Source organism: Suricata suricatta, chromosome 6, assembly GCF_006229205.1.
Source record: "Suricata suricatta isolate VVHF042 chromosome 6, meerkat_22Aug2017_6uvM2_HiC, whole genome shotgun sequence".
NCBI lineage: Eukaryota > Metazoa > Chordata > Mammalia > Carnivora > Herpestidae > Suricata > Suricata suricatta.
The window spans coordinates 35,964,219-35,977,857 of NC_043705.1; the positions used below are offsets into that span (position 1 = coordinate 35,964,219).

At 48.1% G+C, this 13,639-nt stretch overlaps 1 protein-coding gene across 14 annotated transcripts in view; it reads right to left on the reverse strand.

Annotated features, from left to right (window-relative positions):
• The window catches only part of PPP2R2B (protein phosphatase 2 regulatory subunit Bbeta), a 450,154-nt gene that overhangs the window by 31,157 nt on the left and 405,358 nt on the right, over positions 1–13,639 (reverse strand). For all 14 annotated transcript variants that reach the window (XM_029942204.1, XM_029942209.1, XM_029942206.1 and 11 more), the window contains one exon: positions 9,953–10,117. In XM_029942204.1, the coding sequence (XP_029798064.1) occupies positions 9,953–10,117 (165 nt within the window). The remainder of the gene's footprint in view (positions 1–9,952; positions 10,118–13,639) is intronic.

Below are 13,639 nucleotides of genomic sequence, written 5' to 3' on the forward strand. Positions count from 1 at the left end.
GAGAGAGAGGAGAGAGAGGGAGAGAATCCTAAAGAGGCTCCATGCTGAGTGTGGCCCAACACAGGGTTCAATCCCACTACCCAGGGATCATCACCTGAGCTGAAACCAAGAGTTGTACGCTAAACTGACTGAGCCATCCAGGCTCCCTGAGAACTCTTTTAAGTCCATAAACAGAGTACTAGTGACTTTTCTGCTTAGAACCATCTACTAGCTTCCACCTCACTTTAAATGGAGCCCAGCTGTTCTGCCTGGTCTACAAGATACCTTATCTGGCCCCCAATTACCTTTTCTGCCTCACCCTCCAGTCCACTGCTCAGCGCACCAGCCTCCATCCGCTGGCCTTCCTTCTAATCTTTGAACACACGTTGTCCCTGTGTGAGGCACTTCATTCTAAGATGTTACCTCTGTTTGCTGTTGACAATTCAAATCTCAGTTCAAAGGCTTTTCCTTACCACCTCCACCCAGGTAGTCTTTAACCCTGTTTAATCTGACAGCTTTTATCACTGTGTGAAATGAACGTGTTCATTGATACAATGGCATGACTTTTCTCTCCCCGCTCCCTGCTAATGTAAGCTCTGTGAGGGCAGGAATGAGTAGGTATTGGATAACTCTTAGCGGAGTAAGTGATTTCTGGTATCCTGGTTCCGGAGCACAAGTATGGATCGAACCCCAGCTCTGTTGCTGGGGAGTGTTTGGTGTTCTCTATCACGAAAAGAACATTTGGTGGCCATAGAGTATCATTTCCCCTCTTCCTCATCTGCAGCATGCGACCAGCGATGGGAGGCACCTCACAAGGCTGTCAGAAGGATTGAATGAGCTCAGAGCATGGCTTACTTTCTGGATGTCATAAAATGTCACAGAAATTAGCTGTGATCATGGCTGCTGACATCACCACACCTACAACTGTGGCTGCTGCTGCTCCTGGCATAAGAGACACGCATGGGAGGGAAGCAGGCTGGCTCCATCATCCCAACCATACCTGACATGGTGCTCGTACGGGTTGGGCGCTGGTCTGAGGCATCACGGGGTTCTTTGGTCTCATCTGCACAAGCACACTGTAAAGCATGCACTCCCACTGCCTCTGTTTTGTAGATGAGGAAACTGAGGCACAGAGAGGTTAAGTAACTTGCTCCAGGTCACCCAGTTACCATGGACACAGACTGACAGGGGACTTCTCCCCCCTACACTGGCTCTGTCTCTGAATTCATTCACTACTGTCAGTTTAGTCTGGAGGAAGGGAAGAACAAAGGAAAAACATTCTGGGCCGTGCTCATGGGGAGTGCTTTGGACTGAAGGGTTGGGTCCCCCTACCAAAGTCACATGCTGCGTCCTCATCCCCTCTGCGATGGTCTTTTCAAGTGGGGCCTCTGGGAGGTGACTAGGCCTTCAGAGTGGAGCCCTCACGAATGGGATTAGTGCCCTTCTAAAAGAGAGCCCACAGAGAGCTCCCTCACCCCTTCCACCATGTGAGGACACAGCAAGATGACACATCTGTGAACCAGGAGGTAGATCCCCACCAGACACTGAGTCTGCCGGGCCTTGAACTTGGACTTCCCAGCCTCCAGAACTGAGAGAAATAAATGCTGGTTGTTTAAGCCACCCAGTCTATATATTCTATCATAGCGGCTAAAGTGGATGAAGACGAGGAACCTCATGCCGGACTCGGCACTGCCTCGCCCATCTCAGTACCTAAGACAGGTACCATCAAAGGGTGTGTGTGTGTGGAGGGAATCCAATGTTTCCACCATGAACCTAAGGCACACAATGGGGCTCTCCTGTTATCCATGGATGTCAAATTATAGAAGTAAATATACAGCCTGCGGGAGGAAACTTGGAAAATAGAAGAGCCACCTGCAGGTCCACCAGCCTCCATCTACACTCTACCTGCTCTGCTCACAGCACTGCACTCCTGGTGGGTGCGGCTGCAGTCCGCCTTAACGCTTAATGGAACCCCATCCCATTCACTCCACCTTGAACTGTGTCCATAGGTTGTGGGCAAGTTAACCTCTGCGGCCCTTCAGGGGACCCCTTTCTCCATTTCTGTCTGAGGATCTCACCCGCTGCTTGTCTTGCCAGCAGCAGTGAGTCTGGAATCCACCCCTGACACTGCAGGCTCCGGGGCTTGTACGCTCGGTTATTCTCATGTCTTTAGTGATGCCCTGAATTGTGTTGCTCGCTGCCCTAACCCCAGCACCTCAGCATGTGACTGTATTTGGAGGTAGGGTCTTTATAGGGGTAATTAAATTAAAATAAGGTCACTAGTGTGGAACCTCACGTGGACACAGACATGTGCGAGGGAATGAGATGTGAGGAAACAGGGAGAAGACAGGCATCAGTAAGCCAGGGAGAAAGGCCTAGAATAGATCCAGCACTCAGAAGAAGCAAACTCTGTGAATGCTCTGATCTAGGAAATATAGTGCTCAAACTGAGAGACAATTAGGTCTTGTTGTTGTTGAAGCCACCCAGTGTGCGGTGTTCTGCTGCAGGGACTCTAGTAAGTGAAGACGCCCTCTTTTACCCTTTTCCCATCTGCCTGCCTTTCACTGCACATGTCCAGTGAAACCTAACTTGTAAGCCAGACACTGCGCTATGTATTGGTAATGCCGAGGTTGGTAAGATACAGGTCCCTGCCCTCAGGGAGATTACATTCTAGCTGGGGAGGGGGGGACACTAGGGGGCGGTGCAGAGAAAGAAAAGTAAACATCTATAGATGAATGCTATGAAGAAATAAAAAAGTGGGGCACCTGGATGGCTCAGTCGGTGGAGCATCCGACTATGGCTCAGGCCATGATCTCATGGTTTGTGGGTTCGAGCTCTGCATAGGGCTCTGTGCTGACAGCTTGGAGCCTGGTGCCTATTCTGTGTCTCCCTCTCTCTCTCTGCTCCTCCCCCACTCATGCTCTCCCTTGCTCTTGCTCTCAAAAGTAAATAAACATTAAAAAAATTAAAAAGAAAAAAGAAGGAAGTAAAATAGAGTGCAAATGGGGGTAACCAGGGAAATCCTCTCTGTGGAGGTGTTATTTTCCCAGACACCTTAAAAATGAGGACAGTGCAGACAAGTGGAAACATGGCAGGAGAGCATTCCAGGCAGAGATATAGCCTGTGCAAAGGTCCTGAGGCAGGAAACATCTGGATCCATGTGACCTAAAGGCAGATCCACGGAACCAGACTCTGGGGAGCCGAGGTTGGAGAGGTGAGCAGTGACCAGATTTCACTCAGTGCACTGGAAGGGAGTTCAGATGGAACTGCTCTTTCATCTCTGAGGTTGTCATTCACCATATCTGGCCAGTTTCTTCATCCAACTGCCAACAGTCATGCATTGAAAAGAAAAAGTGTAGTTCAGCCCAGCCTATCGCTGCTGCCATCAGCACCCTATTGTTCTCAGGCATTAAAATCTCAAACTGCAAACACAACCGCTTGCTACTGCCAGAAGGGATAGGAAAAAAAAAAGAGAGAGAGATGAGGGAGAGAATCATCCCTTCCAACCCCTGCTGAGTATGCAGAGTGAGGGACATATGGAAATTAATATATGCAGCTCTGATAACACGAATCTCCTCGGCATATTGATTAAACGTGGACGGTTATTAAATACCCTCCTTCTCAGAGCTCATCTCCGAAAGCCAATGTTGCTTTTCGTTTTGAACTCTGATGAACTGTCTCAATTCCGTTCACACACCTTGGCTGAGCTGTGGCCGACTGAAGGCTTGGCGTTTGAGGAGGATGGAGAAAATCAATACGAAATGTCAGGCGCGAGGTCAGACTGAACTCGGCCTCCAGCCAGCAGGAGCCCCGGCGGCCGCCTGCAGCAGCCAAACAAAGGGAGATGTGTGCTGAAGAAGGTCGGCACTTTGGACAAGTCAGGAAAATGAATTTTGTTCGCTTCTTAATTAGATTAGGAGGCTGGCGGCTGGCAATGCAGGGCACCGCAAGCGTCGGGCGGGGGCGTGGGGAGGCAGGGCTGCTGCGGAGGCCTTCGGGCCACTCACTAGCCCTTGGGGCCCCCCACGGGCTGTCCCCGGGCTCTGCATCTCTGGGGCTCTGTGACCCTGGGCTGCGGGGAGCAGCACCTGTGTGTACAGCTTCCCAGGCCGCCTGCTTCTGCGGCCCCAGGACCCTTCCCTGTTGTCTCGCAGGGGACCTGTCAGGGGTCAGGTCACAGCTTGGGGGTCCCTGTCGGGGGTGTAGGCTCCTTGTTCCATTCTGCCATAACACCACCCGCCTCCCTTCCATAAGGCTCATTATAGGTGCAATGCCATATGTGTCTGTGATTTTCTGATGAGTGGGTCTTTCACCCTTCGTGCCAAGGTTAATTTCATGTATCAACGTGACTGGGCCATGAAGTACTCAGGTATTGGGTCAAACGTTATCCTAGGTGTTTCTGTGAAAAGTGTTTTTGGACGACACGGACACTTAAACGGATAAGACTGAGAGAAGCAGACTGCCCTCCCTAATTCGGGTGAGTCCCATCCAGTCAGTGGAAGGTCTGACTAGAACAAAAGGCCGGCCCTCCCCCAGTAAGAGGGAATTCTTCCACCTGACTCCTTTGAGCTGGGACATTCATGGTGTCCTGGCGTGGCACTCGAACTGGAAACACTGGCTCTTCCTGGGTCACAAGCCTGCTGGCCTTTGGTCTAAAACCATACCTTCAGCTCTCCTGAGTCTTAGGTCTTTGGATGTGGACTGGGAATATATCACTGGCTCTTGTGGGTCCCCTGCAGTACCACTGTGGATCTTGTGACTTGTCATCCTCCAAAATCACATGAGCCAAATATTTAAAATAAATCTCTCATACACACCCGTGTTTGTGTGTGTGTGTGTGTATGTATCTATATATCTCTATCTACCTACCTATCTTCTATTCGTTCTATCACTAACAAAGACAGTAATCTCTAAGAGGAAACCAGGTATGGTTTCACTCACCTTGGGTCCTCAGTCTGGTAAAGTACCTGAAGTATAGTATGTGCTCAACAAAAACTAATTAAATAAATGAATAATGGGGCTTCCTCTATCTGGAAAAGGGGTGGGGGTTTTAGCACCATGCAGCCGCAGGCCTGGAACCATGGGAATCAGGAGCAATCAGTGTGGTAACTGCTCCTGCTACTGCCATTTACTGCCTCCCGTGTGCCCAGCAGATGCCAGGTTCTGACACACAAGATGACAGCTACTTCTTATAAACAACCAGCTCGGGGAGGCTGTCCTGATTATTCCTACTTTTCAAATGAGGAACTGGGGACTCAGAGGGATTAGAGAGCTTGCCCAAGGTCACGCAGTAACGGAGTATCAGAGTGGAGTTCTGATCCCAAAGTGTCTGCTCTCAACTTTGCTAGCTCTGGCAGTTTCTAAGGTGTTGTCCTTTCTCCACCCTGAGTTCTGGGCTCCTCGAGCCTCTCGGTGAGTTTATTCCTCTCTCTGGGTCTGATGCCAACGCCCAGGCTTGTGTCTGCCACTGTGGGCGGTGACACGCTCGGGCTCCCCAGGCTATCTCTGGCACGCACCTTGCGTCTGTGGCCCTCCCAGCTGGGGTCTGTCCCCTTAAACAGGTCACTCACCCCACACAGAGCATGTCCCCAGCTGAACCCCAGCCTTTCATTCTGCCCCAGTATGGCTTCTTACCAGTCCCTGTTCCACATGCCATTTATGTCAACCCTCAGGCATTAACTCACTTAGTAAGTATTTGCTGAGCACCTACTTACATGCTAGGCTTTGGCAATATGATGAGGGCAAAGTGGATTTACTTCTTTTTTTTTTTTTAATGTTTTATTTATTTTTGATACAGAGAGAGAGCATGAGAGGGGGAGGGGCAGAGAGAGAAGGAGACACAGAATCAGAAACAGGCTCCAGGCTCTGAGCTAGCTGTCAGCACAGAGCCCGACGCAGGGCTCGAACCCACGAACGTGAGATCTGACCTGAGCTGAAGTCGGAGGCTTAGCCGACAGAGCCACCCAGGCGCCCCCGGATTTACTTCTTACCCTCAGAGGGTTTGTGGTCCAGAGGGGAAGGACAATGAACAACTAACATCCATGTGTGATGAATGTTAAGCTCTGATAACACTTATAGCAGGTGTAATTATTTTTTAACAAATGTTCCTTTTCCTCTTTTCTTCCTTTTGATTTCCACAGCCACCGTCCTTCCATAGGTTATAAATTTCCTTTGTATTGAAACTAAAGCAAATTCTAATTCTTTAAAAATGTTTTTAAGTGTTTATTTTTGAGAGAGAGAGAGAGAGAGACAGAAAGACAGACACAGAATCTGAAGCAGGCTCCAAGCTCTGAGCTGTCACGGGGCTTGAACTCACGAACCACAAGATCATGACCTGAGCTGAAGTTGGATGCTCAACCGACTGAGCCATGCTGCATCTTTGGGGAACATCAATTTTGCTTGAAATTTGGGAGTGGGGTAGAAATATGATTATTAAATTCAACTGAAAATCAACATTTTATGGAATAAATTGCAAAATTCATGTGAAATTTTAGGATGGAAAAGTTAAGACTTTGAAGAAAATCTGCTGTGGTTGGCACCTTCCCCGGGGTCTCAGGCCTTGCTGCTGTTTTGTCTGTGCTGGTGGGCAGGGCCACCCAGGGCCCATGGGAGAGGTTGCATTGCCTCTGGGTGCCCTTTCTCCGTGGCACCCAGGCTCGCAGCCTGCCCCTAGAGTGCTGTGTGTCCTCAGTGGAAAAGCTTATGAAATACTGGGGACTACGCGAGCCAGATTCTGAGTACAGAGTAGGTGCTCAATGAATGAATGAACACACTTACAAACGAATGAATGAATACATGTAAGCATAAACTTTGACTGTGATCTTCAAGGACCAACCTGATATGGATATTCACCCCCTTTCACCCTTTCCTTGATATTTGTTCACCCAACTGACACCTCCTACTAAAACTCTAAGAAGGTTGCATGTAACTTCCTAATTTCAGGCTTCTGCCCAGTCTGTTTGCAGTGTCCCAAACACGCTTCTCTCTCCTTCCCACCTAACCAAATCCTACTTGTGTTCAACACAATTCCTCAGCCTCAGCTTTTCCCTGTGATGTCTATGCCAAATGTCCTACCCGCCCTGGGAATATCCTAACCCCCGACTGTCTCCAGTGCTCATGTGGGTGTTAACACACTGCTTTACACACTGCTTGTGAAATGTTTCCTGGATACATCTTAAGTCATGAGCCAAAATTTCAATGCAGTGAATGTAGGAGACGTCTTCCCTGTCCAGGGGACCCCTCAGGGTCCTCAATAGCAAAAGACCCATCAAAGATATAAGAAAATCATGCTGAAGGACTGGTAAGGAATTATAGTCTAGATAGGTATGTAAGTCTCCCATCCAAGTAGTAACCAGGCCTGACCCTGCTTAGCTTCTGAGATCAGATGAGTTTGGGGGCATTCAAGCTGGTATGGCCGGAGACTAGTCTAGATATGTACTTCTCAACCAAGGGCAACTTTCTTCCTCTTGGGTATTTCACATCTTCTGGAGATAGTTTTAGTTTTCACAACTTGCCTTGGCCACTCACATCTAGTGGGGAGAGGCCAGGGATGCTGCTAAACATTCTAAAACACAAAGAACTGTGTGCCCCAAATTCAACAGTGCTGCTGTTAAGAAATTGTTGGCTACATCTAGTATCTTCCTAACCTGTTTCCTTGTCTGTTTTTTCTCACAGTCATAAGCCAACCTCCATCCTTCTGCCTTCTGTCTAAGCAACTTCTATAACAAGTAATTCTGATGTTATTCTCCTCATTACATAAGTGGCTGTTCACTGACTTTGAGAAGACATTCAAGTTCTTCACCGTGGTCATATGATCAGGCTCCTGCATTCCTGCTCAGCTTCAAATCTCGTCCTTCTCCAAGTCATTCCCCATGTCCTACCTGTATCATTCATCCTGCAGTTCCACCAACATTCTGATCTTTTGGGGCTCAGCACCTTTGCAAATGCTGATCCTTCTCCACTCAACACTTCTCCTCTTATTGGCTTCCGTAAGTAAGTACTGCGCAAAGATCAGTGCCAGCACACACACACGAGCAAATACTTATTCATCATCTATCATGCACTAGGCCCTGGTTTAGGTGCGGGCAAACAGTTATGAGCAAAACAAAATAGGTCTATAGAGAGAATACTCTAGACAGGTCCTCTCCAAAGGAACATCCTGCCACGATGGAAAGGTCTTACACAGGTACTAGTGACGGGAGAGCTATGAGCCACATACGGCTACTGAGCATGTGAAACATAGATAATCTGAAGTGAAATCAGCTCTAAGTGTAAAATACACATTAAAAAAAATAAAACACCACTTTACAAGTTTTTTAAAGTAGGCTCTATGTCCAGCATAGGACTCCCACTTGTGGCCTTGAGAGTTGCATCCACTGAGCCACCCAGCTGCCCCTCACATTAACAGTTCTGAATAGTTACCTCTCCTCGGTCCCACGACAGACTCTCGAGGGGGAAGTTACTGTTTTCCGCATTTTGCTTCTGGCCTTGACCTGGTCTGTGGGGCTCCAGAACCCAGACAGTGTACAGGGCACTGCCCTCCACAAACCAGCTCCCCACGCAGTACTTCTCACACCAGATGAGCGAGCAGAGATCATCAAAATGGCCCAACCATTCACCCCTCTCCTGGCCATACACCGGCAAAGTCACCACCGCACTCACGGCACACAGGGATTGAAATCGGAAAGTGGGACTACGGGAGAGAAAGGTCCTAATTCCCAGGTCTGCACAGCAAACCGCAGAGGCTAAATGACACCCAGCAGAAGGTACTGCAGAAACAAACAGAGCTCTAGTCCCCCTCGAACAGCTTGGCAGCTGCACAAGACATGGATTATCACTGCGTTCAGGACGTCTATTCTGGGGAGCCATTTCTTTTCCAGAAAATTCCAGGTCCATCCCTTCTACCACAGCACTTGCCTTCAGTGCCAGCAGATGTCACCTGCTCACACAGGTCTTAGAGCCTTTGGCTTTGAAGCACTCAGTCCCTACTAGTTTGGAGCAGTTTCTCTCCAACAGTCGCCTGAAAACCAGTGTGACCCAAGGGCCTGTGAGTCTGGCTGACTTCCTGTTACCCATCCCACTTCTCTGAGGCTTTTCTCTGCTGCTCACTGTGGCCATTGGGACTTCTAGAGTTTGGGTTCCCAGAGCCACAACCCCTCCAGGAAGGCACCAACCCCTTCCTTCAGGTGCTATTCTTTTTTTTTTTTTATTTTTTAATTGATATATAACCAAAATAAATAATATTAGTTTCAAGTACGTGACATGATTTGATTGATGTATATATTGCAAAATCATCACCAATGAGCCCAGTTAACATTCATCACCACACACAGTTACAAATTCTTTTTCTGGCCATCGATGATAACTTTTAAGAGCTACTCTCTTAGCCACTTCTAAATATGCACTAGCCTATTATTAACTTAGCTGCCATCCCCAGGTGCCGTTCACAATGGCTTACATATTCTCAGCTTTTCACGTGGCGCAGCAGGCCCTGTTAACTCTGCCACCAAGATCTGTCCAGAATGCACCAGCCCCTTCCACCTCCAACTGGTGGCCCTGTCCAGGCCACACTCATCTCCTGCCAGCATATCGCAATGATCCTCTGCCTGGTCTCCCTTCAGGGAGCACCTCAGATCCATTCTCCCCACAGCAGCAAGAATGGTCTCAAAACATAATTCAGATCATGTCACAATGTTATGTGACACAGCTCATGTCTCATGCATCTCTGGATTCCACATTCGCCTTAAGCGAATGTTTGTGGAATTGAACATGACGTTCCATATGTACCCAAATACTGGGCATGGAGCTGACTCCTGAGTCAAGCCAACACGTGCGCTTGGCTGCTGGGGTGTGGACGGCACGGAAGGGGATCCAAATTCCCTGGACTCTCCCCTCTTCTTCCCGCATGTCACGGCCCAGTGCCCCCCCCACCCCCGCCCTTCCCCCCCGCCACTCCGTGCTGCTTGCTACTCACATTTGGTGTGCCTGTCACACAAGGCCGATGCCCTCATGTCACACAGCCGGATTGTCCCTTTGCTGCTGCTGTACACGAAGGTGTTGCAGTGATGGGGGTGGAACTCGGCTGCTGTGATCACCTCCGTGAGCTCCTCCATGTTGGCTGGCTTAATGTCAACGATATCTGGCACGGACGAGTCAAGGAAGGGACCAGAAGGGGGCACACCTGCAAGGGTGACCTGCAGCAGCACTGCCTGCATTTCGTGTAACAGGTGAGCGTTTGCCACACACAATGGATTTTCACAGGAACTCTGCGAGCAGATACAAGGGTCCTACTGGGCTTGGCAAATGAGGCCCAGGGATGCCCAGGACTCAGATGCCTCATTAGAACTCAGGTCTCCCTGGCCCCTTAGCAGCATTTCATCCTCCATAACATATAGAACACGTCCCTTCGACCATCAAAGTTATCTGCTCGTGCAATCATGCTAAAATGTGCTGAGCTGCGTTTTATGAAAGACTTTCATTTCTCATTTGACAACAGTGGTGAAGAAACTAGTCTTATTCCAAGCAAATGGTTCAGTTTACTTGAATCCTTCCCCAGACTCCTGGGCTGCAAAGGTACCTATGACAGACTGTGAATCATCTACAAAATCCCTGAGATCTTCGTTTTTGTTTTGGTTGTTTTGAGAGAGAGAGAGTGCAAGCTTTACCGGAAGCAGGGCTTATGCTCAACTCAAGCGGGGCTCGAGCTCATCCAATGTGGGACTTGAACTCATGAACTGTGAGATCATGACCTGAGCCAAAGTCAGATGCTTACCGACTGAGCCACGCAGGTGCCCACTGAGATCTTCTTTAATAACACATGGGTGACAATTCTAAGAGCTGCTACCATTTAATGAACACTGGCTATAACAGGTCAATTGCTGTGCGAAGCATACAATCTTTATCTCATTTAATTCTTACAACAGCTCTATAACCAGTCCTTTTCTTATCCTCATTTTTCGGGGGTGGAGATGGAGGCTGGCCCTAAGTCACATGGCTAGAGTGGAAGCACTAGGATTTTATCTCAAGCACAAAGTTTGTGCTCCTGAGTAATTGTGCAAAATTTCTCTTACTGAAGATATACGGGACCTCAAGTTTCTATAAGCTGTAATTTGCTTTAGAGCTTGTGTGGGAGTTTAAGCGCCAGAAAAAAGCCAACCAGTCATATGGTGGGACAGTTTTAGCCTCCCAGGGAATATACCTTGGCCATCTGTTTTCTTCCTCGTATTTTCCTTTCTGATCAAGAATGATCATAACTGCATTTTTAAAGACCACATCCTTGTATACTGAAATGAAACATCTGGCCTTTTAATAATGGAGGTGACTGGATGGACACAAGGACCTTCAGGAGGAGGTCTGGAATGTGTGAGGGGCTGGGTTTTTGTTGATTCCTTCATACCCTTACCCCAAACTTGGGGGACCTGCTTACAGATGGGAGGCCCCTGGCTGGGGCTGAGGACCCAAACTTCCTGCAGAAGAACAGACCTTGTGATGTGGATGCTGTTACATAGGAAAACTGACCTAAAGGTTGCCCACTTTTCCTAGACTTCATCACTTCTCAGCTGTCCTGGGGATTTGGGCCCATGTGTATAACACCAGGTGGTATTTGTTTTCTTCAGATCGGCTTATATTGATTCACTTTGTCTCCTTAGCCTCATCTAGACTATAATCCAATATTCATAAAATCATGGATTTAATGAGCTAGTTACATTTTGAATAATGTACACGTAATACATGCATACCAATAAACATGTTTATATCTGTGCCAGGAGCTTAGATATCCCATTTTGGGAAACACTGCATTAATTCAAGAGGAACTAACTTGACACAGACCATGCTATTGGTCTGGGATGGATGAAAGTTCCGTATGCTTTTCACAGGCCCCTCCTGTGAGTCTACATGAGACATGAGTGCACCGGTATTTTTGGTCATACCAGCACCAACAGTCACCTATTATCAAACCCCACCCGTGCTCCAGCATGCACTCTGGGGTGATAATGGCTCTGAAGCTGGTTGTGCCGCGTTCCCCTTCAACGATCTCTTACAAATCCTGTTGATTCTTTCTAAAATTAGTTTGCGACTGAACTGACACTACATTTTACTACAGTTTCCCCCACCAAACCCAGATGTAAATACTACTTGGATCTCCGAGCATGTGGGTCCCCTGGAGTCACAAAATACCACCTTTCAACTCAACTGCTGCCAGAGTTATAAATATTATTGCAGGTAGCACCACACTCCAGGGAACAGGAGGCTGAGTCCCTGGGAGGCCCCAAGCTGCATCTCTGATGTGCCCTCCTGCCCCTTGCCCTGGGCTTTGTGGCCATGACACGGGATAGGGTGAGCAGAGGTTAGTGCTCAGGGGCTGTCAGATTTCATCACCCTCCAGAAAGAGCCTCCAAAGCCTACCGTGCCAGTGAGCATGTTTCTCTTTTCCTAAAATAGGGAAAGAAAATCTGGTGTCAGCTTTCTCAACCTCTACCAGGATAGCTCTAAAAACAACCTTAACGGGAAGCGATCTTGGCTGTGTGGGAGGGGGAGGTGCCACATCTACTGTTATTTTTTTCTCACCTAAAAATAAAGCCCCAAAGCCAGAACTTGTGAAAACGAAGTGCTTAAAGATATCTATGAAAGCAGGAAGGAACATCCCCCATCGTCAAGAACCTCATCATGGGGATGCGTGCGCTAAGTCTGCTTAGGGCTGCTTCCTCTGGATCCAACCCTCCCTCCAACCCTTGCTCCTTTGCTCCCTCCCTTCTGCCCAAGCCTCCCCACCATCCCTCATCCCCAAGCATCTCCCTTTGGACTAGAATGTCTGACTCTATGGAGTTCAGGGATGGCTCTAATCCTCTTTTTCATAACTGTGATGACAACAAGGATGATGATCATAACCAGCAGTTATTATAATAACCAAGTGCCCTTGACCTTCATCTCAGCCTTAGGAGGTCAGTGCTATTCAGTAACTCAGGTAAATGAATCAAGGTCCTAGGACTAGCAGGGAGCAGAGCTGGGGTTTGAACCCAGGCTGTCTGACTTCAGAGCCTTGACCACATGCTACTCTCCTCTCCTGAGGAAAGGCCTTTTCAGGGACAGCCTTTCTGGGAGCAGGAATTCTGGCTCTTGAAACTTCCCAGTGAACCCGAGAGGGCAGCCTGTGTTCTTTTAACTCACTGACCACCCTGGTGGCCACATTTGGCAGAATCAGAATTTGGACACAGCATCTGACTCAGGACTTCTGTGTCCTATGATTTGATCATTATTTTCTTCTTTTTTGAACCATAATCAGGGATAGAAACATACGGGATGTTTTGGATTATTAACTGATGGAGGTTCTGCTGAGTTCTAAAAACATGTGGAGGAGACTAGTGACCAAATTCAATGGCTTCATGAGGATGATGGAAACAGGATATTGCATGTCTGCATCATCTAGAAACCCAGGCCTTCCCTCTCCTTCTGCTCTAAAGGGAGATGTACACCTTCAGCATATGTGGTTTTGCCCTTCATGTTGGAAGGGAGAGCAAAGAAGAAGATAAGCACTGTATTATCTTGGAAACAGAATGATGCATTTTGACAGTCAATTTTCTCTTCCCTACCCTTCAGAGCTCTCTATCCAAATTATTTCCCTGTTGTCCCAAAGAACTGAGTGGCAAAGCAAAACATAGCA